General features: G+C 41.4%; 2 protein-coding genes across 2 annotated transcripts; both read left to right on the top strand.

Annotated features, from left to right (window-relative positions):
- The first annotated feature begins 193 nt into the window (after positions 1–193).
- LOC132710851 (baculoviral IAP repeat-containing protein 5-like) lies at positions 194–3,854 on the top strand. Its single transcript, XM_087887100.1, has 4 exons — positions 194–413; positions 1,663–1,772; positions 2,644–2,761; positions 3,595–3,854. The coding sequence occupies exons 1-4, from the start codon at positions 291–293 to the stop codon at positions 3,676–3,678; spliced, it is 435 nt and encodes a 144-aa protein (XP_087743226.1). The 5' UTR covers positions 194–290; the 3' UTR covers positions 3,679–3,854.
- Positions 3,855–9,509: 5,655 nt separating this feature from the next.
- TMEM235 (transmembrane protein 235) lies at positions 9,510–13,572 on the top strand. The gene is made up of 4 exons (XM_060688249.2): positions 9,510–9,858; positions 11,559–11,639; positions 11,991–12,128; positions 12,861–13,572. Exons 1-4 carry the CDS (start codon positions 9,651–9,653, stop codon positions 13,091–13,093), a joined length of 660 nt encoding a protein of 219 aa, XP_060544232.2. The 5' UTR covers positions 9,510–9,650; the 3' UTR covers positions 13,094–13,572.
- The last annotated feature ends 13,280 nt before the right edge of the window (positions 13,573–26,852 follow it).

Below are 26,852 nucleotides of genomic sequence, written 5' to 3'. Positions count from 1 at the left end.
AGTTTTGTTTTACCCTTATAAAGTACAAAAAAAATCAGTAAGGGTTTCAAAGGGCCATTTTTCTAAAAGCTGCTGTCGATACGGAAGTGCTTTTTTTAAAATTGTAGAACAAAGCCCGTTCTTTGTTCATTGCGATCGTGAAGAAGAACTACGCTTCCCAGCATGTTCAGCGCTCATGGGGGCGCGGCATACATGACGTCAGCGCTCAGCCTATTTCCCATCATGCCTCGGAAAGCCGTTTTGTTTTTTTTTTTCTTTCCCGCGGCGGTTTGAAAACTCCGGCAACCGTCATGTCTGTCGCGGAGGGGAAAGGGCAGGTCCCGCCGGGCCTCGAGTTGTACCTGAAAGAGAAGCGTCTCTCCACGTTTACCCAGTGGCCCTTCGACTCCGACTGCTCCTGCACTGCAGACAGGGTGAGGGCCCCGTTTCTGCCAAGCCCTCCCTGGGGTCCCTCTTCTCTCGGGGGTGCGGGACGGGTGGGCTTTCCTGCCTTGGAAGTCCTCCTCCTCCTCCTGTTTAAATGGGCTTTTCCCCCCAAGCATCAAAACCACGCCAAGTATTAGTACCGCTTTACAAAGCCCTAGTAAGACCACACCTGGAATGCTGCAACCGAGTTTGGTCATCCTACAACAACAACAACAAAAAAGATTACTACTAGACTACTAGACAGTCACTTATCTGAAATGGTATAGGGTCTCCTGCTTGAGCAGGGGGTTGGACTAGAAGACCTCCAAGATCCCTTCCAGCTCTATTCTGTTCTGTTCCTATTCCTATTCTTCAGGGATTCATAGCCTGCTTTACTCACAAATGACAAACTCCAGGCACAGAAAAAAGCACCATGGGTTGCAAAGCTGTCCCTTTGTCGGGTGTTGTGCATCCTCTCTGCAAAAAGGCTTCAATGGACTGATGTAATCAGCCAGTTGGGCATTTCTTAAAGGAAACTGTGATTCCTTTAAGTCTGTCCCCCAACCAGTGTCTTGATTTGAGCCTGGCAAACAAATGGCAGCAAGGGCAAGCCTCTTTCTTTATATGCTTGATATGCCAAGCAATCCTGGATGGCTAACAAGGATTTAAAACATTGCAGTACAATAAAATGCCCTCTCTTAGTGTCCGGAGACCCTCTCCTATGACGTCCTGGTTCAACACCTGGGAGAAGAACCAACTCTTAATATGGGAAGAATGCAATCCTTTTATGCTGGAGAAATCAGTTTCCTAGCTATTTTCATGTCAAAAAGCTCTTGAAGGGGAATCTTGCTTACAATGGCTGCTCTCTCTGTATATATATTTCAGTGAATTGATACAGGCTAATCATAATGCTAACCCATTATAGGACATTTTAAAAGTGTCCTCTTAAATTTTTAAATTTATTTTACTTATCTTGCTTCCTATTTGAATTTTTTTATGAATGTGTGTATTAGCTAATCTTAGAAATTTGAAATAGCACTGTACACACAAAACATTACTATTCTTTTCCTGTTCTTTTCATATATTTGTAACAGGGTAAGAGTCAGATGTTATTTAGAATCAAGGAGACCTCCGGTGAAATCATTCTTTAACTACAGCCCCGTTTCAGAAATCAGCTGTATAACTTGAAATGTATAACTTTGTTGAACATTTTTTCTCATTTGTCTTGCTCTGTCTCTTCACCCTTTCCCAATTCAGATGGCTGAAGCTGGATTCATTCACTGTCCTATTGAGAATGCTTCCGATGTGGCACAATGTTTTATATGTTTTAAAGAATTAGAGGGATGGGAACCTGATGATGACCCCATGTAAGTACTTTGAAATTGTTATCCTAAGACTTTTAATGATACCAAAGGAGTTTTAGGAAAGAAAGCTCAACAAATACACTTAGGTGATCTTGCAAAACATTAAATTTAGTTGATAATATTGAAGATGATAGAGGCAAATATAGAATTGTAGTACTAGATATTAATAATTTATTATGTCATCCACTCTTTTTCCATAGTACTGTTAGAGCCACGTCAAAGCAAATTAAGCCACTTGTCAAAGACGGGTTCAACATCTCTATCTGATTATTAATTGTATGGCTGACAGTAATTGTTAAGATGATCAGCTAATACTTTGCAGTCAGTACAGCTGGCTTCCACTCAAGTTTTTCAACTCACGTTTTTTCCCCTTCTTTCACTGAGGTAGGAGGATGGGAACCTGGAATCTTGATTGTGAATTTACACAGTCCAGAAACCTCTAGAATATCGTGTGGGGTGTTTGTAAGGGTTTTATATTTGTCCTGTCAGCTAATCCTAATCAAGGGTGTCAAACGTCACAGTGGCGTCACGTGATATATCGGAACTTTTTTCCCCTTCACTAAACCGGGCATTGGCATGGCCAGCACATGATGCATCCAGCCCATGGGACGTATCACAATCCCCCCCCCCCCCCCCCCCCCACTTCTCTATACCAGGCGTAGGGACGTGACACATTCGGGCCCTGGATGCCAGAAAAGACTGGCATAAAAGTTAGCTATACTTTCTGAGCTTTATGAAAACATGTAAGCTGTTTGGAAATCAATTTGACTAAAGAAGAGAACGCGGATATTAGTCTCTCTAGAGCTGGCTAGGCTGTGATTATGGGTGCATGATTAATTATTGCATGATTATGACTTGTATTTCAAATTTCTAGGGAAGAGCACCGTAAACACTCCCCCAGCTGTGCATTTCTTGCTCTACAGAAAGACATTTGTGACCTGACAGTAGAGGAATTTATGAAACTTCGTAAAGAGAGGATGAAAAATTTGATTGTGAGTATAACTTGCAAGGAACCATTAACTTAGCTTGAGTAGTCTCATCACTCTGCAGGAGTTTGATAGCACCTTTTCAGATTAACACATTTTATTAAAGAATGAACTACAGCTCATTTCATCAGATGCATGAAATGCCAAATTGATTAATTAAATTTGATTAATGCCAAATTAAATTGGAATAAAGCTGGGAATGGGGCGGGGGAGGAGAAGACAGATAGGTTACTCGGATGTAGGTTACATGCGATATAGATTATAAATTCCTTATTGCATAATAAGGAGTTGTGCAATAAATAAAATTGTGTTGTATTAAAGTCTACTGTATTTGTTGAGACATCCTGATATAGCTTGAAGCCTTTTGACATATATGTGAATTCAGCAATCTCTGATTCAATAGTGCTGGCAAAGTTGTTTTTCTCCAAAACGGCTACTTTAAGACCTGTAATGGAGTAAGTATCCTGTGAGGTTGAAACTTTACCCTTGTTCTGAGATGCAATTGGGGAAGAAGCTGTAATAAAGATGATACTAGACTCCTTTCAATTTTTGGCTATTATAAATTATTATGGCTTTCCTTCTAGAATGTCTTCTAGAATTCCTTCTAGAATTACTCTGCTTTCCCTATTGTGCTATAGGGGTCATATGGCTACATACATACCGTATGTCCTAATTTAGCTACAGTGCGTAAGCCTGTTTGTTATTGGCTGATTTCTATCTCAAAGTGAATTATTTAGGTAGATTTCTGTTCATTAGGATAAGATTCCCTATATAGTTTTTTTCCCTATAAATAGCTGCCTATTTATTAATAGGAATATGTGTTTTTCATTTTCTTCTAGGAAAAAGAAGTTAAGCACACAATTACCGAGATGGAGAAATATGCTAATCTGATCCGTGGAAAAATAGACCAGCTGCGTTCATAAACTGTATATGCCATTGGATGCTGTGGGCTTTTTGAGTGTCTAAATGGTATTGAGCAAAATGAAAAGTTGAGTTGCTCAAAGTCTGCTGTTCAAGTTTATGTTAAATTTTTTTGTAGTTACTATTTATGGAATTTTTTCTAATGTGTTTATGAATAAATATTCCTTTTTATAAAATACCATGTTTACCATATTGTAATAGTTTCCTGGGCAAAATTGTTTGAAGGCAAACATTGCTCTCAGGTGCTAAATGAAGCTCTGACCCATTCTTGAAAATAGAATCAATTGAGAAGAGTGGGTGAACTGCGTTCTTAGGAAACAGCTATATTTTGATTCTGTCTTTGATTCTTTGCAATGGTCATCCTCAAAGGGGTACTGTAAAAGAGGAGGCTGCTTAGAAAAAATGTAGACACTTGGATTGCCCTCTTCACCTCCTATTTAAGCCTTCTCCCTATATCAGCACTGCTGTGTTGACAATAAAGCTGCAACCTTTGAACAGATATAGGTGGAGATAGGAGGGGGTGTGCATTTTGGAAGCTCTGCAACTACCAAGAAATTGAAAAGCAGCTGAACAAAAGAAAGCATTTTTCTTTAAAGTAGTGAATAATCCAGAGGAAAAGAAGCACAACAAAAATAGTGGCACAGCAAGGAAAAGTTAAGTACAAAAGCATAATATGGAAAGTTGCAAATACTCTACATGCTGGCCAGTAATGGAAAAGAAAAAAGCAGAAGAAATTATAGAGAGAGGAATTAAAGCAGAATAGCGTTTGGAAGAAGAAAACATTGTTATATTAGTATTACTATAGATAATAATATAGAAATATAGAGGCAATAGAATGATAGATTAGAGGCAATAGAAAACGTTTATAGATATGTAGGCTTTATGTTTCACTGACATAAACTAAAAAGAAATGTTAGAAAAGATTCCAAACTTCCTATCAAATAGTAGAGTTTACTTTGCTTATAAGAGAAGGTGAACAGAGAAAATTATCCTTCAGTTGACTTGCAATCATCCAATGAAACTGAGTGCCAGAACTTTCAATAATGTAAATACTTAAATAGTGCACAACTAACTTTCAAAATTTATTGTTGAAGGATATGTTGTAACATAAATGAGTTTGCAAAAAGATTGACTGGATATATCAGATGAACAGTGTGATGTTGTTAATTCATCATCACCATCGTTAGTTGTCACCCACTTTTCAATAGGTTATCTAAATCTGATCTTTGTAATACCTCTTCATTAGTGATGTGGTCATAATATAAGAGACAAAGTATTTTCAAACAGCAATGCTGGAAAACATTTAACCATTTAATCATCTTGGTTGTACACTTCCATGTTTCACAAGCATATATTGCAGTTTGTAGAACAACATTCTTTCCGGGTTTTATTATTTATTATTAATTAGTTATTTGGTTTAAAATGGGATTTTATTGTACATGTTTCTTAACCTGTGTTTGCCGCCCTGAGTCCTTCGGGAGAATGGTGGCATATAAATACATGTAATAAATAAATAAATAAATAAATAAATAAATAAATAAATAAATAAATAAATAAATAAATAAATAAACATTCTTGAAGAGTTTTATCTTTGTGGTAATACATATATCTGCCAGAGACCAAATTGGGTGCATGCATTGAAACACAGCTGCTGCCATTCCAAGCCAATATAATTAATGTCCTTATCTGTACCTCCATTGATAGATATAATGCTCACAAGTTAAATAAATCGTTGGATTGTTCTATAGCCTGGCCATTGACTGTTCCAATGTGCATAAACTTTGTCTTCTCAAAATTTATATGTAAGCCAATTTTGTTGACCTCGTTATCTAAGCTGGTGATCATTTCTTGCAAACACACCTTTGTTTCACCAAGCAGTGCAATGTCATCCACAAAACCCAAATTTGTTAGATGGCTTATCCATTGCTCTTGCATAACAAAAATTACATGGGGAGGAGAAAGAAGAATGGCGATAGTATATATGCCTGTCTAACTCCTGTATTAGCGATAGCACTTAGACTTATATACCGCTTCACAGGGCTTTACAGCCCTCTCTAAGCAGTTTACAGAATCAGCAAATTGCCCCCAACAATCTGGGTCCTCATTTTACCGACCTTGGAAGGATGGAAGGCTGAGTCAACCTTGAGCTGTTGAGATTCGATCTGCCAAATTGCTGGCAGCCGGTGATTGGCAGAAGTAGCCTGCAGTACTGCACTCTAACCACTGCGCCACCACGGCTTAGTATTGATGTTAAAAGCTGTGTTGTCACATTCTGTTCATACATAACAGCTAGAATTATAATACAGGCTCTTAAACATGTTGATAAAACTTTGAGTAATGCCATAGGACTTTACAATAATATAAAGTGATTCCTGATGAATTGACTCAAAAGCCTTTTTGAAGTCAATAAAAGTGATTACCATTGGCTTCCAAAATTCTAAACTGTTTGATGATATTTCTTAAGGTCAGGATCTGGTTGTTATAAGAGTGTCCTTCCCTGAATCTTGTTTGTTCTTCACACAGGTATGCATCCACTTGATCCTGTGGTTTCCTGGGCAACACAAGGTATAGAACTTTTCCAGGGACCCTGTTTCCCGCAAAATAAGACATCCCTGGATAATAAGCCCAATCGGGTTTTTGAGCATATGGCAATAAGGCCAAGCGCTTATTTCAGGGTTCAAAAAAAATATAAAACAGGGTCTTATTTTGGGGGAAACATGGTAGCAATGTTATGCCCCTCCAGTTATTACAATCTGAGGTTCCCTTTCTTTGGTATTTTAATGATTACCGCCCTGCCTCCAATCTTCCGGTACACATTACTAGCCCAACAGTTGCGTAATAAAATAGGGAGCTCTTGTACCAATCTCTATGACCATCATTAAGTACCTATGATTCTTGACAAATGTATCTTGTCTTTTTATGTACACTGATAACATATGCATCAAAGACAAATTCCTTGTGTGTTCAATCACACTTGGCCAATAAAAATTCTATTCTATTCTATTCTATTCTATTCTATTCTATTCTATTCTATTCTATTCTATTCTATTCTATTCTATTCTATCCTATCCTATCCTATTCTATTCTATGTTTTAAGAGCTCTGTGGATATTTAATCCAAGCCACTTGCTTTGTCATTTTTTAAACAGTCATATTGTGTCCTGAACTTCAGTAATTGTCATTGGTTCTATATTAACCTCAAGGTCCTCTGGTTGTGCAATGTTGGTAAAATTGTACATTAATTGTGATCTTGATTCACAATTATGTAATTCATCTTCTCAGTAAACAAGAGTACTCTAGATTGCCTTTTAAAAAGATTTAGGAAAAATTGAAAGGGTGTTAATTTCTATAAACTGATTTTACTTCATTTGTAGATCTTAAAATATCAGATCCGGTTGGGAATTGAATGATGTGATTGACCAGTTAATTGTGTCCCTCAAAACAAGAACTGCTCTATCACTGTAACTTAAAATGGATCCTGCTCTTTAATAGTTAACAATATTACAGAGAAAAGCCAGTCCAATTGTAGTTGAAAGCTTGTGGTATTAGTACTTATAACAGCCGCACAACATACATTCAGACAAAGCATTCCTTGTTTGAGTAATACAAAAGCTTTATTGCAAGAATAGTTGGTGTTGTCTGGCAGATGAACAACTATTTTGTAATAAGGGTCTGACTTCTATTGTTCCTTTAAAAATTCACTTTTCAGGGTAGAGATTGATGAAAAGACAACAGGCAGTCCATGTATCGCTTTGTGTGTGTTTAATAGGAGCTGATTTTTTTACTACAGTAGGCAGCCTTCTTATACAACGTCTCCAGCATGACCGGAAATTATCCACATTGGGAGACTGTAAAATTCCCTCACACTCTCGCAAAGCTTAACAAGCTAAATAAACAGCTTGGAAAGGATGCTTTATGTTCTTAAAAAGTTGAGAGCATTCCTAATGACCCCCAAGAATGATTTGCAATGGGCACCGTTGCTGTTAACTATGCCCTTTGCTCAGTGGTGAAACCATAATAGATCCCCAGTGCAACTGTAATGCAATTGAAACAATGGCACTGCAGTTTCTTGACACATTTGCACTAATTCATATCACAGTAGGATATTTCTAAGGAGACAGGGTGGTTGCAACCATCTTTCAGATCAGAGAGAGCCCTGCAGCTAGACAGCATGGAGCCTTCCCCACCCCACCCCCAGAAGCACGTTTTTGGATGCCTCTGAAGGGCAGTGAATCATCAATTATTTTTCACTCTGGTATAGAAGGTTTAGTGATTGAGGGAAGAGGATTTTGAATTTTCTCTTTCAGGCAAAGGATCTTTTCGTTTCTTAACAAATTAATTATAAGGTGGCAATACAGAGTGGTTGTCACATTATTGGACATAATATTGCCTTGAATCCCATGGAATGGAATGGAATGGAATGGAATGGAATGGAATGGAATGGAATGGAATGCAGTAGAATAGACTAGACTAGACTAGACTAGACTAGACTAGACTAGACTAGACTAGACTAGACTAGACTAGAATAGAATAGAATAGAATAGAATAGAATAGAATAGAATAGAATTCTTTATTGGCCAAGTGTGATTGGACACACAAGGAATTTGTCTTGGTGCACATGCTCTCTGTGTACATAAAAGATACATTCATCAAGAATCATAAGGTACAACACTTAATGATGGTCATAGGTACAAATAAGTAATCAAATCATATTAGGAAACAGTCAATATAAATTGTAAGGATACAAGCAACAAGGTTACAGTCATACAGTCATAAGTGGGAGGAGATGGGTGATAGGAATGATGAGAAGATTAATAGTAGTGCAGACTTAAGTGCAGAATTTTAAGGCTTGCACAAACAATAGAAAAGAAAAAAGTGCTTACTTCAGTTATGGATATATGAGAGCAATTAGAACATAATAGGAAATAGGGAGATTAATGGCTCCTCAGAAGTAATGAGTTTTGGGGACAAATTTAAAGCACCGTCTATTTGGTTAGCATGATTGCTGCAGATGTTTCAAATGAAAATATAGGTAACAAACACAAGAGGATGAGGACATCTTGGGAGCAACCTGAGAAGTGCAACTTAAATATACTGAGTCCGACAACTATTTTTGAGTTACCACGTTTACTAACCCAGCCAAATGGATAATTAAATAGAAAAAATCAATATAGTATAAAACCATAGCTTGGTATGAACTGGGAATCCAAGCTTTATCAATTTTTTGGATACTTCTGAGATGTTTTAGCGCTTTAAAGTTTTACTCACTTCAGACAGTAAGTTCCTTTTCTTGCTGTTATCCTGGTCTCTTTCCTTATGTTTCTATAACTCATAATTTCATTTGCTTGGTCACCTGTAGCATTGTTGCCCCAATCAGAAAAGATTCAAGGACAGAGAAAATGCTTCTTCCAAATTTTGCAGTTTTACTCCAAGGATTATAGTAGAGTAATCTGTTATGGGTCTCTGGATTAGGGGTGAGAGAGAACCCCTCAGCCCTCCCCAACCCCTCTTAACACTCTTTTCATCTTGAAAGGGATAGAGCCAAAAACTTACCTGGACTTCCCATCCCAGGTTTTAGGGTATTGTATGAATCTCAACTATATTTCTAGATGGACTGGAAGTAGATGAAAAATGAACAGGGGAGATTCTGCCACCAAGTAACATCTAGTCGGGTTTCCAAGACCTGCTTTTGCTGTCGAGTGGCGCAGACTCCCTTCTGGGTGAAGCTGGGATCTGCTCTTTTGCCCATAGATGCGCTCTTCGTGCTCCTCTTCCCCGGTTTGAAGGGCAAAGGCCGGCAGCAACTGCCCCCGCTACCTGCTTGTTTCCAACTGACTGAGCGACTCTCCTGGGCTCCCCCGAGGTCTCTCAGAAGGTAGAGCTGCGTCCCAAAAGGGGGCGTCTCTCTCTCTCCCCTCCTCTCTTTCTCTCTGCAGCTTCTCCGCTCCTGCTCTGGCCGTGCTGGAGGCAGGATCATGGTGCCCAAGTGCGGGGCGGCTCTGTCTCCCGGCACGCTCTGCCTGGCCGCTGCGCTCAATGGGCTACTCAGCTTCGGCTTTCTGGCTGCGGCCATCGGCACCGACTACTGGTACTTGATCCACGTGGACGGGGCTGGGCGCAACGGCAGCGCTCGGGATGGCGAGGAACTGAGTTCTCACTCCGGGCTCTGGCGGCTCTGCGAAGGTAAGGGAGGACGGGGCAGCCTTGCTTGCTCCTTGCCTGCCGGTGCCGCTGTCCCATGCCATCTCCTTGGCGTGGACAGGAACTCCGTGGCTACTTGATCCCGGACATCTGTGGCGTTTCCATCCATCCATCCATCCATCCATCCATCCATCCATCCATCTATCCATCCATGGTCCATCCATCCATCCATCCACCCATCCATGATCCATCCATCCATCCATCCATCCATGCATCCATCCATCCATCCATCCATCTATCCATCCATGATCCATGCATCCATCCATCCACCCATCCATGATCCACCCATCCATCCATCCACCCACCCATCCATCCATCCATCCATCCATCCATCTATCCATCCGGCGGCTTTCAACCGGCGCGGCAGGGAAAACTGCATCCGCCTAGGAGCTACAGTCCCTATTGAAGGCTGAGCGCTTGAGGCGAGCGAGTAAGCGGCTCAGGACGTTGAACTCAGCTGGCCCTTCATTCCAGCCATCTCCACTCAGCACATTTGTGCTTCCTCCGCTGCTTTCCCTGCTAGTTGAATAATATGATATATAGTTCGAGGAAAAATGCCAATTTGGGGGGTGCCTCCTAACTCTCTTGTGGCTCATTAATCCCCCCCACCCATCCCTTGATTCTGTATCCCAGTGCCTTTCCGGTACCGTAGGAGCTGGTCTGCAAGCTCTAGAAATACTGCCTTAAGAGAAGATGAGCCCGGAGTGGAGGAGAAGGCTTGATCTCCTGGGCAAAGGAGACAACAATGAAGAAAATGTTGGGAGCTGCTGCCAACGGCTGCTGTCTGCTACTTTAACCATCAGCTCTGAAGAATGCACCACATTTCTCATGCAATTTTTAAATAAGTGTAAGCCTTACTCGTTGGGAAACTACTTGCTATCTCATTCGGATGCCTAGCATGACTTTTAGTATGTCTCATTGTCAGCTGGACTCCCACTGAAATGGCACGTATATACTGAATCCCAAGCCGATCCTAAGCGTCTGCATGCATTTGCATCGGGCTGTAAAACAGAGCCATTTTCCGTCTTCTGAGCTTTGCTTCCTTTTGTTACAATTGACTGGAGCATCGAGACCCCTTCTTCTAAGTGTAGGGACGGCTATTGTTAGGATTACCTCATTTCTCAATATGACATGATCTGGGGAGGGGAAGAACTTTTATGGCAGCAGAGATGGGTCAAGTATAATGTTACCTACTTGCATAGCTAGGAGAAAAGGGTACCCACCATCAAGAGAGATTTGCAACAGGCAGAATCTTTTTCTCACCCAAGAGACACACATCCCCCATTCTTCTCATTTGTTCTTCCTCCAAGTCACATCAGAATCGTGCAACTGGGTATGAAATGAGGAAAGAGTGCCCCTGTTGTGATATTATCACAGGAAAAAAATTGAATGTACAACAGACTACCTAAAGGGGCTTGCTTTGCCCTTTCTAGCTTTCAAAAAAGTGTTCATTGTCTAGAATGAGCCAAATTAGTGATCTTGAGAAAAAAACCACCTCTAAGTACTGTCACTCAGCACAAATACTTGTTGGACTGCTGTTGTTTAGTTCTAGCTTGTGATTTCTTTGAAATTTCTACTGAACTAGGACATACCTGTTGCTGAGTTTGCATTGGTCAGCAATCCAGCACCATGAACCCCAATGCTAGATGTCTGTTGCTTTTCTTATTTTACTGCTTCCCCAGGACAAAATGCCTGCATGCCCCTGATCGACCCCTTTGGTGCAGAGAGTTGGCTGGTACCAGCATCACTCCAGCATCTTATCTGTGAGTAGAGAGATTTATGTGACTTTGGCATCCTTGATGGTGATAGGAAATTTTATATAGCTCTTCCCGTTTTGAAATTCACACTGTCCTCTGTAAAAACACTAAATTCAGAAAAGGGGATGGAGCCTTTTGTAAAACTGATTATTTCTAGAAGTGGGCACTGTTTTTATTTTTGGGAATAGGCATAAGGGGAATATTCATTCTTTAAGAGGAAAAATTGATAGATGTTTAAGAAGGAGTGATGTTTCCAGCAGAAAGTTTCTTATAATTCAGCCAATGCATATTCCTTTATTTAACTTCCAGGATTTTACTTTCTTCTTTTGCTATGCCACTGTTTTTTTCCTTTATCAGACATGCATCGAGCCTTCATGATCTTGCTGCCACTCAGCCTCATCTTGCTTATTTTTGGCTGGATCTGTGGGATCATTGGCTCCTTGGCCCAGATTTCCTGGCTTCTGCTCTTCACAGGCTGCTATTTTCTGTTGGGTGGTGAGTGATATTATGTCTGGAATGATTCCGAAGAATCCCATAGCATCTCTGCATTACGAGCCTGCCAGCTACTCCTTGTTGGATCTGACATTTCAAATGACAGTGTGCATGGTTTGTTTATTATATAAAATATTCACCCCCATCATCTCAGGTCCAAGTAGTAGCTCTTGAGATTATGCAGGGCAGATTGTATTTTTAGCCATTAATTGAGACTCACAGCAGACTTGGACATAAGGTATCTGTGAGACATCTCATAATAAGCATCTTAACTTGCCAGCAAATGAGATTGCTGTGATAATCACATTCACTATGATAGAAGCTATAAACAATTAATTTATTCTGAAGCCAATAGGAGACACGATTGAAGCACAGTTGGTAGATGGATTTATCCAGGTCTTTTCTGGACAGAATCCCCAAGCATTTCTCTAGCAGGGACCACTCTCCTGTGTGACTTATTTCTTGGATACTTACAACAAGAGCTCACTGGAAACTTATTTTATGAAGGTGTGTCATCTAAGGATTTGCTTTATTAGAATGCAACGATCTATTTAGTTTACAAATGCTTCTAGAAATTTCCAAGCAAACAAGGAGATGGTAGCCCTGCCTCTTTGCTTGGTCCTCTGTTTGTGATCTGGATTGCTCCATTTACCTCCATTGATACGAACAAACGACTGTATTTGCTACTCAAGTTGCTCCTCTGATGACTTCTTCTCCACTTTTCTTCCCTTTCAGCACTCCTGACTCTGTCCGGGACAAGTACCTATATCTGCTACTCCAAAGCCGCGTTCATTGAGACTGTGCGTATGTTTGACGAACAGCGTTTTGACCGTGTCCATATTACCTTTGGCTGGTCCCTGTCACTTGCATGGCTCTCTTTTGGCACAGAGGGTTTGGCTGGCATCCTGCTTCTCCTGGCTGCTCAAGGAGTCCGTCGGAAGCTGGATGCACATTCAGCAGACATTTAATCCTGGGAGATGGTGAGAAAGGAAATGAGGCAGTGCCAGGCCTGTGAAATAATTCTTGGTCTGCAATACTGCTTTCCTTCGCCTTTCTTATAGGAAATAAATGCTGATGCTCATGCCCTGCTCTGGTGTAAATACAGCACACATACATAGTCTGTGGGGCTACAGGGCTGGGTGCCTACTGTAGAAGAATCCCTGGTGAATGTGAAACCTAAGGGGTAGCACAAATGGAAACTTCTGTTAAAAAGACATCCTGATTCCAATTCTGATTGTTGTTTTCATGCACATTGTTAGGGAACATAGGATTGAACTCCTGATGTGTAAATTGAGTTAAATTGTGCAAGACAGGATTTGTTGCCTCTCCAAGAATTATGACAAACCTTTTGCCCTGATTGTTTAATGTATTCCTTATTTGTACTTTTCTTCAAAGTATGGCTTAATTTCTACCTTCTGATTAATCCAGGAGCTCTCGAAATAAACAAATCTAACATCTGGCTGCTAGTTTCTTATTCTCTCCATGAAGCAAAAGGAAAATGTAGCTTCCGTGTGTCACAAGTATAAAGTAGTTATCGGTGCTGTGAAAATTGGATTCTCCAGGCCTCATCTAGCAGATAAAATTAAATAGTTTGTAGTAGCCCAAAGAAGTAACTCTCTGGTACATACCCCATCCTGCCCTGAAAGTGCAACGAGGTATAAAAAAGAAGAATATACAACAGTGTCTCTTTCCGTGCAGGAAGCAAGAATGATTCTCAGTTAAAACTGATCTTGATGCAAAGTGTTTTAGAGAACATTGGCGCTATTGGCCTTCAGACCTGCACCTACAAACCAGCTGTTTTTCTCATCCTGCTAAGATAGGACTGGCTACTTGCAGTCTGCTACTCTCCTATTGTTTTCGCATGGGGTTTTAATGAACTTAAAAGGTTTTAGTGCAAGGATATTCATAGTAAAAGATGGCATATGCTTTGGAACAATTTCCACCTTAGCCTTTGGAATCTTCTGGGAGCAGAGGATGGGAAGCAGGTTTCCCTAAACATACCATGTCTTAAAAAAACAGAATCTGTTTCAGTTTTATAGCCGTGGAATAGTCAAGGAGAGTTTTAATGGAAAGAAATGAAATACCCATGCTGGAATCTTATTCTGCTAAATGCTCTTCTGTTTAAGGGTAAGTCTAATTTGCGTTAGCCAAGCTGAGTATATTTTGATGTAGTCTAGAATGGTGTGCCAAGCATCAACTTCACTTCTGGTGTGCGGATTGACTTGTCCTCCAAAATATGTAATCCAAGCTGTGCTTCTTTGATGTTTCCTGGAGATTTATAGTGCCTGAAAGCACTTAGGTAGAGTTCACCCTATGGGGGTGAACTGGATGTTAATAACTTTGTCCATGACTGCAGCACCTTCCTCATGCATAGCTTCATGAGCTCACATAACATGCAGGAGTTAATTACCATATGGTAACACTGGTTTCTACTATTACTGGACTGATGGAATAGAACAGAGAATTACAGGTGCAGACCACTTTAGAAGAATTCTGAGATCAGAAAGCTGGGATGAGCCGTAATCCAAAGCACATTAATTTTCAATCATGTAAAAACTGTGCCTCTTAGGAGGAAGGAACTGAATAATTGCTGCAGAAGGCTCTAACTTACATAAACAGATCTGAAAAAACATCCCAGTCCCTGCACCACCAGGAGAAAATGTACTCTCCGGTTTAGCTCAAATAGTTAACTATACAACTCTTTTGTTCTTTCTCCTCCTCACAGAGATGGTACATTGAGCAAACCTACTGGGCACTTTTCAGTGTTTCATCCATAGTTTAATCCAACAAATGGAGCTGTTGTCAGAACTTGCCTTTCTCCCCGAAGCCTCTTCATGGGCTATGCTAAATCAGTGATGGGTTTCCTTGCCTCTAGCCCGAGGACTCCTGGCAGGGGATACCCATCTCTTGTCAAGCAAAAGGGGAAAGAAATGGAGGCCACATGTGAAGGCACTGGAGAATGTGAAAGCCAATCCCTTCTGGATCCAGTTAGAGGCCTCGTTTAGAACCTTGAGAAACTTCTGTTGCAACCATCTATTGGTTCTTGCAAGCTCCACTAAGATTGCTCTGTCCAAGCATCCAATTTAGCTGCATATCCAAGTAATAATCACAGAGTTTCCATTTTTGTTAGGTACTGGAGACAGCATGGGAGTGAGAGAAGATTTGGGCAAGAAGTTACTATAGTCTTTTCACTACAAGATTATTATTTTGGAAGCAGTGGAGTGGAAATGCAAGATAGTGTTGTAGGTCACATTACTGCTAGTTAAAATGACCCAAGATACTCATTTATCTAGAGAACAAGATGATTCTTCAGAAAAATTAGTTGGGCTAAGAAAGGTAGGCTGGCTCTTAAGATTTATCTCTTGGAGTTACTGAATGAATCGACATCTCTGTGTCTCCCCCCTTTCCCCCCCCCCCCATCTGAACAACCTGCCTTTTCAAGGCAGAGGGACTCAAGATGAAGATAGTACTTGTACCTGTGCATCTGCTGGACTTTGTATTCCAATTCATCATGACTCATGATCCCAACAGAGGAATCTGAAAGGACCCCAACTTCCTATTCCAGGATGAAGTGGATAGATGAAATAAGATAGATCCATTATACCAGTTCCGTTTAATTATCTCTTAGCACAAGAATTTTAATGTAATTGCTATTCTAATTGAAGATAATTATAGAGTTGTGGGCAAGTACTCTATACACCTCTACATTTTGAAACACCTTGTGCAGAACAAAATCTGAAGTGCTGCACAGCCTGATTTGTTAATATTGAGATGGGAGGTTGTTGCAGGCCAGATTGGAAAGTTGAAAAGAAAAACAAAACAACTACCCCCCCCCGCCCCACCAGTGATAAATCATTTTCGTAACATGGTAAAAAAGCATCATGGAACATATCCATGTCATCACCAAGAGTTAAGTTTGACTTGAGGGAGGCCCCTGATAAATTCCATCTTAATATTTCATATCCAGAAATCAGAAGATCTTAGGAGTCTAAAGAGGAGGGCTTCTTGGTCATTAAAGGAGTTCCAACTGATGAGTTATCTGGAGCCCAAACTACCTATCTTTGCAGTAAAATTGGTTAAAAAGCTAATTTCAGGATGAAGAGTTGGATTTATACTGGTACACGTGTGTGTGTTTGAGAGAATATCTGGTGGACTTCAATTTATGTTTTCTTTAGGCCCCTTTTGTTTTTGCATGTGGTTTCCTGGTACACTAGGAACAGTACGATCACTTTGGCAGGAAAAAAAACCCCATCCCTTTCTTATATTTACATTAAATTAGCACATTAGCAAAGAAATAGATATTCCCCATCACTTCCTTCCTGGGGTTCCATTTTTCTTCTGGCAGATACCCTTCCAGCCCTTCAAGAGCCCTTCTGTTAACACCATGGTAGACTACTGGATGGTGACAATCTTCATTTTCTCCTCCTCCTGCATCACAAGAAGTCACCTTTGAGAATACTACTTTGGATTCGATGCAGGGGACATAGATGAGAGAAGAGAGGATAACAAATGGAAGTATTTAGTTTATCTAGGAGGTTGCCAATCATTTCAGATCTCAACTGTTATTACACAATTACACAGGATGGTCTGGTGCACCTCCAAATTATTAAAATCCTAGACCTAGGACATTTGTCACATTTCATTAATGTACCGATCCCAGGAGAAGAAAATAAATATACAAAAGGATGAAGGCTATTGCTGAGCACATTGTAAGCCGCCCTGAGTCTTCGGAGAAGGGCGGCATATAAATCAAATTAAAAAAAAAAAAAGAGGCTTGTACTAATGGCCACTAGAGGGAAACCAATGACCAGGTTTCTTTGCCTTTTTTGTAGGCATTTCATTCAAGTGTGTGCAAACTTCGCAAAGTAACTCTCTAAATCTTGCAGAACTGTAACGTCACAAAAACTTGGTAACTGTTAGCAACATTTATTGTAACTCACTAAAATTGCCTTCTGATATAGCTGAAGTTTATTCATTTATTCCAGATGCAATTTGGGGATTGTGTTTCAGACCGCCATTGATAGGCTAACAATTGCAGTGCTAAGACCCTCAAACTGGTGTTCAGATTTTCTTGATTTTTCTAGTCTCTTTTTTAAAACTTCTTTTGCTGAACTATGTTGAAACAGAAATGGTTATTAATTTATTTCAGGAGTCCTACTTGCTAGAAGGACAGAGATAACTTTCTCATGTTAGTTATAAATAGGTTCCTAATTTTAATATCAAACTCATGTGGAATGAAATATACATTCAATTGTCTCCTAGTGTTGTACACTTTAGCATGAACAGAAAGAATGAAAGAGGAAAGTTCAGATGCATTTTTAGTATTCTGTATCAAACATCTCCCTCTATTAAACAGGATTTACTGGCCCAATCCAATTTGGCTCAAATCTGTGCACTGCAGGGTTTCTTCTGACAACATTTATGTCTGCTTGTTGCCCATAACAGTGATACTTGAAGATGGTTAAGAGAACAACTGTGAAGTGACTGATTCTGCAGGGAGAGGGGGATTTTATAGGTAGCCCTCAATTTACAACCATGTTTTTAGTGACCATTCGAAATTATGATAGCACTAAAAAAGCGACTTATGGCCTTTTTTCACACTTACAATCTCTGCAGCATCCCCATGGTCACATGATCTAAATTCAGATACTTGGCAACTCACTCATATTTATGATAGTCACAGTGTTCCAGGGTCATGTGATCCGCTTTTACGATCTTCTGACAAGGAAAATCAATGGGGAAGCCAGATTCATTTAACAACTGTGTTACTAACTTAACCGCTGCAGCAATTCACCTAACTGAAAGGTTGCAAAATGGGGCAAAACTCACTTAACAAATGTCTCACTTAGCAACAGAAATTTTGGGCTGAATTGTGGTCATAAGTCAAGGGCTACCTGTATAGGAAAATACAAAAATAAGATTTCAGAGACAAGTATTTTAATAAATACTAGTTTTATACTTGAACAAAGATTAAAGTTTCATCTACTTTTTTTTGAAGTGTTGCTGGTAGATTACATTTTATCCCTTTAAATAAGATGCAGTCATAAAGTGTGTAGTTTATTGCTGTTTGATCTTTTCTGGAGGCATCCACTAATAGAATTACCGGTAGTCTTCTATAATTATAGGGAATGAAAGTGTCCTACTATTAATAATAACACAAGCATCAACATATATCTTTAGAAGAACACTTGACGGCCGTGACCGGGAGGATTTTTCATCAGGTTCGCCTGATTCGCCAGTTGCGTCCCTTTCTAGATCGGGACTCGTTACGCACAGTCACTCATGCCCTCGTTACCTCTCGTCTGGACTATTGTAACGCTCTCTACATGGGGCTCCCCTTGAGGTGCACCCGGAGGCTCCAACTGGCGCAGAGTGCGGCCGCGCGGGTGGTTATGGGAGCAACATGGAGGTCCCATGTAACACCTCTCCTGCGCGAGCTGCCCTGGCTCCCGGTGGTCTTCCGGGTGCGCTTCAAGGTTCTGGTTACCACCTTTAAAGCGCTCCATGGCTTAGGACCTGGTTACTTACGGGACCGCCTACTACCATTAACAGCCTCCCACCGACCAGTACGCTCCCACAGAGAGGGGCTCCTCCAGGTGCTGTCGGCCAAACAATGTCGGCTGTCGGCCCCTAGGGGGAGAGCCTTCTCTGTGGGGGCACCGACGATCTGGAATGAGCTCCCCCCAGAGATACGGAGGATTCCGGATCTCCGCACCTTCCGCCGTGAGCTGAAGACGCTTTTATTTCATCAAGCTGGCCTTGCCTAAATCTTCTCCCTTTTAACTGTAAATTTTAAATTTTTAATGTATTTTAAAATTATGGGTTTTTAATTATGGGTATTATTCAGCCAAATTTATTTAATTCATTTTTATTTGATTTTAAATTTTGTATATTTATGTGTTTTACTTCATGGCTGTGCACCGCCCTGAGTCCTTCGGGAGTAGGGCGGTATAGAAATTCAATAAAATAAATAAATAAATAAATATATATATATCCTTCCTTTTTAAAAATGTTCATGGTGGCTCTTCTATCCCCTATTCTTCCAGCTGCCATATGATCCCTGGGCACATACCAATTCTCTGGTGCTCAGTGGTTTTAACCTGTACCCTTTGCCATAGAGATGAGCAGAAGCAGCACATATAAAACTGTAAGCAAGTTCAGAATACGGTTGCAACATGATTCCTGCCATGGGGTGCCTCTTCTGCTTGCATAGGGTCATTACCCATCTCTGCCTGAGTCATAGAGTAACTCCTGTCTGGGTCAGACAGATTCATCCAGTCTCTCTGTTGAACTGCCACACAGCAATTGGTCTCTGTGGTGCAGTAACTACGAGTAGTAGGTTTTATATCTGAGACAAGGGAAGATATATTCAGTCTCCTGGATTAATGATACTTTCTTGGCCAAGAACAAATTGGCTGTAATTTTTGATACGATGCTCAAAAAGCAAGGCTGTCTAACAGTCACTAAGAGGTTGGCTCTTTGTCTGGATCTGGCTGAATAGACTTCCGGAATTCTGCCCCAATTCCTGCTCCGAAAGGTAGTAACCACCCTGCCACAAATCCCAAATTTTGTGTAGGCCCAAACTGCCTTTATGTTCCCAGGCTGGGTCCAACCCTGAGCCCCTCCTTGGCTCCACTGCTTGTAGCGTCAGCTTTCCATCTTTGTGTTGGCAGAGGTCAGAGTGCTGGGTGTCAAAGAGGAGGAGTGAGAGCTGGGAGGCTCCTTATATAAAACTCCATCTATTTCTTTACCCGTCTACCATCTCTCCTACTAGCCTGCTGAGTCTAGCCTCCCCCCGCCCAGCCCTTTCCCACTTGGAAAGAGCCCAAACGGCTTGCTTGTTTCTTTCCCTAGTCTAGCACAACATACAGCACAGTTTCACCAGTCATCGGGCTCAGTGGTGGGTTTCAAAAATTTTTTTACTACTGGTTCTGTGGCTGTGGCTTGGTGGGCGTGGTAGGTAAAGGATACTGTAAAATCTCCATTCCCACCCCACTCCAGGGGAAGTTTACTGCAAAATCCCCATTTCCTCCCGATCAGCTGGGACTTGGGAGGCAGAGAATAGATGGGGGCGGGGCCAGTCAGAATTTTTACTACCAGTTCTCCGAACTACTCAAAATTTCCGCTACCGGTTCTCCAGAACTAGTCAGAACCTGCTGAAACTCACCTCTGATCTGGCTGCATTACGGTATTCAAAATACCTGGCAGGGCAGCTGCCAAAGGGGATGCATTTATACATTCGGCTTTTAGGTTTTTGCCTATGGAAGGCCAGATTTGGGGGGGGGGGGGTGGAAGTCCGGTTCTTGGCATGGAGAAATATACATACACACCCCGGCCTCGTTTTCAGGTTTCCAGCCAAGTCTAGAACGGGGTGGGGGGGAGGGCTGCGGGGGAGAGTAAGTCGGCGCCCATTGGTTAAATCTTATTCCCCTCTTTCTGTGGTGGGTCCTTTTGGGCTCAGTAGGCCGGCGACGTAGAGGCGGGAGAGAGAGAGAGAGAGAGAGAGAGAGACTGTTCATGGGAAAGGATCCGAGAAGGAAGCGCTTCGCTTTCTGTTGCTGTTCGCTGGGTTCCCAATGCTTCGCGCGCTCTTTAGCCCAGCTTGAGGCGCGAACTGGAGCCGGAGCTATCCGTGTAGTCTTCCCTACCGCGGTGCCCTGAGGGAGCTGGATGGCGGTGAAGGGCGGGCAGGTCGAGCCACATGAGCCGCCTCTCCCTTGTTTCTTCCCGTTGTGGGGTTTCTCGGCCTTAACGTTCTCCGCTGGGCCACCCAAAGAGAAACGGGGGAGGAAGACTGGGTGGAATCGCCCCAGGGAGAAGGGAGGTGAGTTGTCGGGAGGAGCCGCGGCCCAAACTTCCTTTGTGCTCTGCGCAGAGAGGGATGAGTGGGCAAGAAAAGGCTTTTCTCTCTTTCTCTCTCGCCGTCGTGGATCACACCAGGGAAGCGACTAGAATGGTGGCATTGTGTGGCGGAGAAGACTGGGAAATTGCGCAGAGTGAGGAGCGTGTCTCTTAAGTGTGAGCAAAAAGTAGACTGCTCTTTCCGCTGCCTCTCTTACTAATCCCCGCTATTGTACAACTCCCCTCCCCATCCCACCCCATTCGTTCAAGGTGCAAGTGAAACGATAAAGCAGCCTTTCCCTGCAGGAACAGCCACTTCTCACTTGCTTTCTCAGGGCCTTTCAAGATACAGTGCTAGTCAGCTATCCTTTAGAGGACAGAAAGCAATTTATCTTAATGAATTTTAAGTGCCATCTAACTCCAAACGATTCTGGGTGGCTCACAGGGTACAAAAGAATAAAACACACTGCAATTCAAAAACAAACGATCAAAAAGATAACAAAGCAAATTAAAGCATATTTCCCAGAAGATGGGAAATCTGACTGACAAAACTCGCAAGCAGTTCCAAGTTCCAACCATCGTAACCTCAAGATCTGGGGCAAAAGCCAGATCTTCATGACTCTCTGGAATGCTCTGTATGGAGGAGCCACCTAGATCTGGTAGGGAGGATTCATTCTAGAGGGCAGGTCCTGTGATGGAGAAGGTGTTGCTTTTGGATTGAAGGGACCTAAAACATGTCAGCCCTCCTAGCTTGTATGGACTGTACAAAGACCATGGAAGGTAAGATGGTTCCTTAAATAATCACAGTATGTAGGGCTTTATATATCATAACTAGCACTTTGGATTGCACTCAAAAGCAGACTGGTAATCAGTGCAACTCACAGAGCAGGGTCTCATATGACCATACTGAGGCTTGCCGATCATTGCCTACAGTGCTACATTTTGAATCATTTGAAATTTCTGAGCTGTCTTCAAGAGCAGTGTGATGTAGAGCATGTTGTAATAATTGAACCATGGGCTGACTAGGTCATGGATGATTGAAGGGTCTCCCGATCCTGGAAAAGCCACAATTGATGAACCAGATGAAGCTTCTTGGTCACATGTACCATCTGCTGTACTATCAAGCAGGAGCTATGAGTCTAGGAAGACCACCAGATTGTTCAATGATTGGAGAAGTGCAACCTCACAAAAGCCAAAATTACAATCTCCCTGGATTTAGGAGGACCTAACCATTGTAGCCATTCAGTCTTGTAGGATTGAGCTGAAGATGTTTTCCCCTCCCCCTATCTGATTGCACAGCATTCAGAAACCGGGACAGGACTTTGATAGCCTCACTTGGCTCATTTCTACAATCAAGATGATTAATTTGATGTCATCAGCATACTTATGATGTCAAGCCCCAAACTAATAGATGACCTCAAGTAATAGTTTCATGTAGATCAGGGGTATCAAACTCGCGTCGTCACAGTGATGTCACGTGACGTATTGGGACTTCCCCCACCTTTGCTAAACCAGCTGGGGCCGGGGCCAGCATGTGACGCATCTGGCCTGTGGGCCGCGAGTTTGACACCCCTGATGTAATGATAAACGAGTTGAGAAAGCATTGAGCCCTGAGGCAGCTCATACAGGAGGGGTCTAGGGAATGCCCTCCCCACTCCCTCGACCAACATCATGTAGTGACTCAGTGGTTAGAATACAGTATTGTAGCAAACTCTGTCCACAGTCTGGAGTTTGATCCTGACTTGAGGTTGACTCAGCCTTCCATCCTTCTGAGGTCAGTAAAATGAGGACCCAGATTGTTGGGGGCAATACACTGACATTGTAACTGTTCATAGAGTGCTATAAAACACTATGAAGCAGTATATAATTCTAAGTGCTATTGCTATCAACAAAAGTTGATAGTTCTGAAAAGAGAAATACAGAAAACAGTGCCACCTTTTCCCAACCCCTAGAACCTATCCAGAAGTATACCATGGACAAGAATATCAAAAGCTCCTAAGAGAGCAAGAAGCACAAAGATTAATGAAATATTTCCATCCAGGCTTTGCTACTTGTCATCAGCAAGCATGTGACAACTGGCATGAAACTTGTTCTCCCTATTGCCGATCTCTATCCAGCTTCTATTGCCTCTGTTCTCAGTCATTGAACTTGTCTCCAGAATAATGGCTGACAAAGTCAACCACATTCCCCTTCCCCAATCAGAGCATATTCCTGCCACAGTTAAGTGCTCTCAGGGAGAGAACCTCCAAAAGGATTACAGATGAGCAAGTGAGATAAGCCCATGGATATCTCACTGACTGTCTTTTCTGGCTCACATGTTTTCTTTCAAGAACTCCATTATTGCGAGCTATCCAGAGAGAGGGCAGAGAAAAGAGCATCCACTTCCTTCTCTTGTTCACCTACACTGCCCTTTTGGATGTGGCATGTGCACAATTTACCCTACTTTGTTGTGATGCTGGCAAGTGCCTCACTGGGCTCCATTTTTTTTTTTTTTTACCTATGAGGCAATAAGGAAACACACCTTGCATTTGATATATGGACTTCCCTGTTCCAAGACTTAAGTGATTTTCCTTATGTTCTGTTATCAGGTGAAAACCTTTTTCAAAGTGTATTACTGGTATCCTCACTCAATTGGACATTTAATGACCATTTACTGTCATGCCAACCTTGACCAGGTGATTTACAGCTGATAAAATACTTCTGGCAATCACGCCAACCACCAAATATCACATGACCATATTTCAGGTGCATGGCAACCTGTTTGCATTATGACTGGTTGCCAAGTGCCCTGTAATCACATGATCACTATTTGCAATCTTCTCTGCTGGTTTCCTCAGAAAATCAATGGGGAAGCTGGCAGGGAAGGTTGCAGGCAGAGGGAACCTTGGATTTGAGGTTTGCTTTCTCAGTGTCCTGAGGGATTTTCCTTGTCTTCCATCTCTTCTAGGAAAGCCTCTTGTGTGCTGGAGGAATAGACCTCAAATCTAGCAAAAATGCTAGGGAACACAGTGTTCTGAGCCCGTGGACCACAAAGGCACATAGTTATTATGCAAGTGTGCTTTTTTTCCTGTGTCCTTTGTCCATGACTCTGCCTTATTGCTTATCAGTCATGGTGGTACTTTATATCTGCTCTTAATCTGGCATCAGGGTTTCCAAAGAATCATATGATTCCTCAGATGGTGAATCTTCAGTACAGGAATTCTGAACTCTCACATCCGTCTTTGCACTGCTTCTGAAAACTACATCTAAATTCTGACAAATTAAAACCAATGAAATGCTTAAATTACCTGTAGATGATCCTTGTTATATATGTAAATCAACCTGTTAAACAAATATTCATACCTTCCAAACAGTTGCATCGGGACAGGGATGGTGATAACATTCTTGAAGAAGATTCCTGGGTTACAATTTCCATTCTGTGAGTGTATCCTACCAATTACTAATAAGAATATTACTGGATGATAGACTAGTAATACAAAATATATTCAGACATTGGACACCTGATATAAGGAGCAAGTAACTCCTTGATATGTTTTGTAGTGCATATTGGCAACCTAATTATTAATTCAATCTAAAATTTTGTACTTATGAATTGGAAAAAAAAATCTTTATTTCCACTAACTACTCAGTTTTTGAAAAAAGAGTGTGTTCCACTCCTCATTCTTAGTACTTTGGGGAAATGGGTTTTTATTGTTTAGAAAAAATATTTATTAGCAGCATCAGCATAGTGATTATTATAATGTTTAAATTCAAGGAGTTCAAATTATTGGATTGGTGGCTGCATGACTTATAGAGATATTTCAGAGCCCCCTTGTTTATAGAACTGGGGAAGTGATGTTGATTATTCACAAACCTACATACACATATTGCAGTTGCACATTTATTCATCATCACATCTCCCTACAGCCTTCCTTCAAAATATTCTGAGTTGTGTTTGTGAAAGGGGAGAAGCAATGTCCTTCCTGTTCTGCCCAGTGATATGTTTGCAGATAAAAGCATTCTTCCCATAATGGAAAATCAGTGAACTTTTCCCATCATTCCCTCATCCCTTGTTATCTAATGATAGTGGGTAGAATGTAAATCACTGCTGAAATAGAAAGGATAATTCAGCAGCATCTGAGATAGAAAAAAAGAATGAACAGTCAGAATTCATCATAATTTTGATGTGAAAAGTAATAGGTAGGTGGTTCATCCAAAGCACAGTGGCAGTTTTGGAAGGATTCTGAAGATCAAATTCAGATTTTGGAAGGCCTTATTTTACATATGCATAAGCTTTATTTATTTGATTTTTTAGTTCTGTCTTTATTACTTTTATAAGTAACTCAAGGGGGCCAACATATTACACTCCTTTCTCCTCCTATTTTCCCCACAACAATAATCCTGTGAGGTGGGTTGGGCTAAGAAAAAGTGACTGGCCCAAAGTCACCGAGCCGGCTTTCATGCCTAAATCAGGATTAGAACTCACAGCCTCCTTCTTTTTAAGTCAACACTTTAACCATTAGTCCGAACTGGCTGGAGAAACAGATTAGGTCCAATTTCCCCAATTACTTCTCTTTAGATGCTAGTTGGGAATTATGCATTGAACATGTTTGCAAGGTACCTAAAGTTGAAAAAGATCAAGAGCATTGGTTACTTTTGATCGTGCTATTTTCAGTATTAATGATTGTTTCAATTTCTTTCACTCTATTCTAATTAATACCACCTTTGTTTTCTCCCCTAGTTGAGATTTTGCTTGTGGAAATGCCAGTTTTTCGAAAAGATATCCGCAGACTTACTTGTTCTCTGGTGAGATAGGCTAGGTTGGCCCATGTTACAATGTCTCTCACACATAATGACTGGGTATCTGTGGGAGGTGTTGAGGGGCGGGAAGAGGGAGAACATACTTAAAATGTTCTCTTAGCTATTATCAGGAAGGAAGTCAGAGATGTGAACTTTGATGCTCGGAAAATTGGTCTATTCCCAGTTGCAGTGACAAGTCTTCACTGCAAAGCTGACTCCTGCTCCTAGGGTAGCTGCATAATGAGCTCTCTATAAACCTTCTCTCTGTAGTTGATGCACGATTCTTTGTCCTTGGGATCTGTAGGCCATTTGGAGCACAATGCTAATTGAGTTTTTATAAATGGAGCTACCAAAATGGCCTTCTTACTTACCTGACCTGCCTGGTCTTGTTTGAATATAAATGTGAATATTTACACATGCACACAGAGTTATATGTATGTATACGTACACTCACACATGCATATCCTGACTTTGGCAAAGTCTGTTATGCTTTACTGCTCTTACCTTCTCTCCTTACACCATAGAGCCCTACAAAGTCAGGGAATAAGTGATAACCCCCCCCACCCCATCCTGCAGAAACTGTTCACCATATGACAAGGGCCAGATGTTAACAGTACTGTTTGTTTATTACTTTTATTTCCTCTCAGTTCCAGTAAGTTGTCCTGCCCAAGTAGCTCATGATTAGGCAGCAAGAAGCCTCTAATCTTGCCAATCTGATTTACTGTCATTGAAAATAACTACTTCCCGTTAGCGGGCACAGGGTTGGGAACAGTGCTGTACCACAGAGTTATCCTACCTTGTATCTCCCTTTCCTGGCTATTTCACCAGCCACTTAAAAGTTGGTTAAGCAAGGCAGTAAGATGAAACAGTATACCAGCAACTGGGTGGGTGGCATTGGCATAGAAAAGGCAATGAAAAGAGGCAAGGAGACTTAAAAAGGGGCAGAGAGAGATTAGGGTGGCAAGAAACTGCACAAATCTGTCCAGAAGATTGTTAGGATCTTATAGAAGCTGGAAACAATAGCTTGGGTGTGAAACCCAAGCAGTAAGCAGAACAAAGTCTTGTGGAGGGTATATTGTGTAGATTGGAAGAAATCAGACCCCCTGC

Source organism: Pantherophis guttatus, chromosome 2, assembly GCF_059756535.1.
Source record: "Pantherophis guttatus breed Tessera chromosome 2, ASM5975653v1, whole genome shotgun sequence".
In the NCBI taxonomy this organism is placed as follows: Eukaryota; Metazoa; Chordata; class Lepidosauria; order Squamata; family Colubridae; genus Pantherophis; species Pantherophis guttatus.
Note: the sequence above shows the minus strand (reverse complement) of the source record. Positions and strands in the feature narration are given on the sequence as shown.

Excerpts from the sequence above, each read along its gene's own strand:
- LOC132710851 (XM_087887100.1), top strand. The coding sequence starts at position 291 with ATGTCTGTCGCGGAGGGGAAAGGGCAGGTCCCGCCGGGCCTCGAGTTG. Across the intron at positions 414-1,662 it reads GCTCCTGCACTGCAGACAGG|ATGGCTGAAGCTGGATTCAT; the intron begins GTGAGGGCCCCG and ends TTCCCAATTCAG. Across the intron at positions 1,773-2,643 it reads GAACCTGATGATGACCCCAT|GGAAGAGCACCGTAAACACT; the intron begins GTAAGTACTTTG and ends TCAAATTTCTAG.
- TMEM235 (XM_060688249.2), top strand. The coding sequence starts at position 9,651 with ATGGTGCCCAAGTGCGGGGCGGCTCTGTCTCCCGGCACGCTCTGCCTG. Across the intron at positions 9,859-11,558 it reads GCTCTGGCGGCTCTGCGAAG|GACAAAATGCCTGCATGCCC; the intron begins GTAAGGGAGGAC and ends CTGCTTCCCCAG. Across the intron at positions 12,129-12,860 it reads CTGCTATTTTCTGTTGGGTG|CACTCCTGACTCTGTCCGGG; the intron begins GTGAGTGATATT and ends CTTCCCTTTCAG.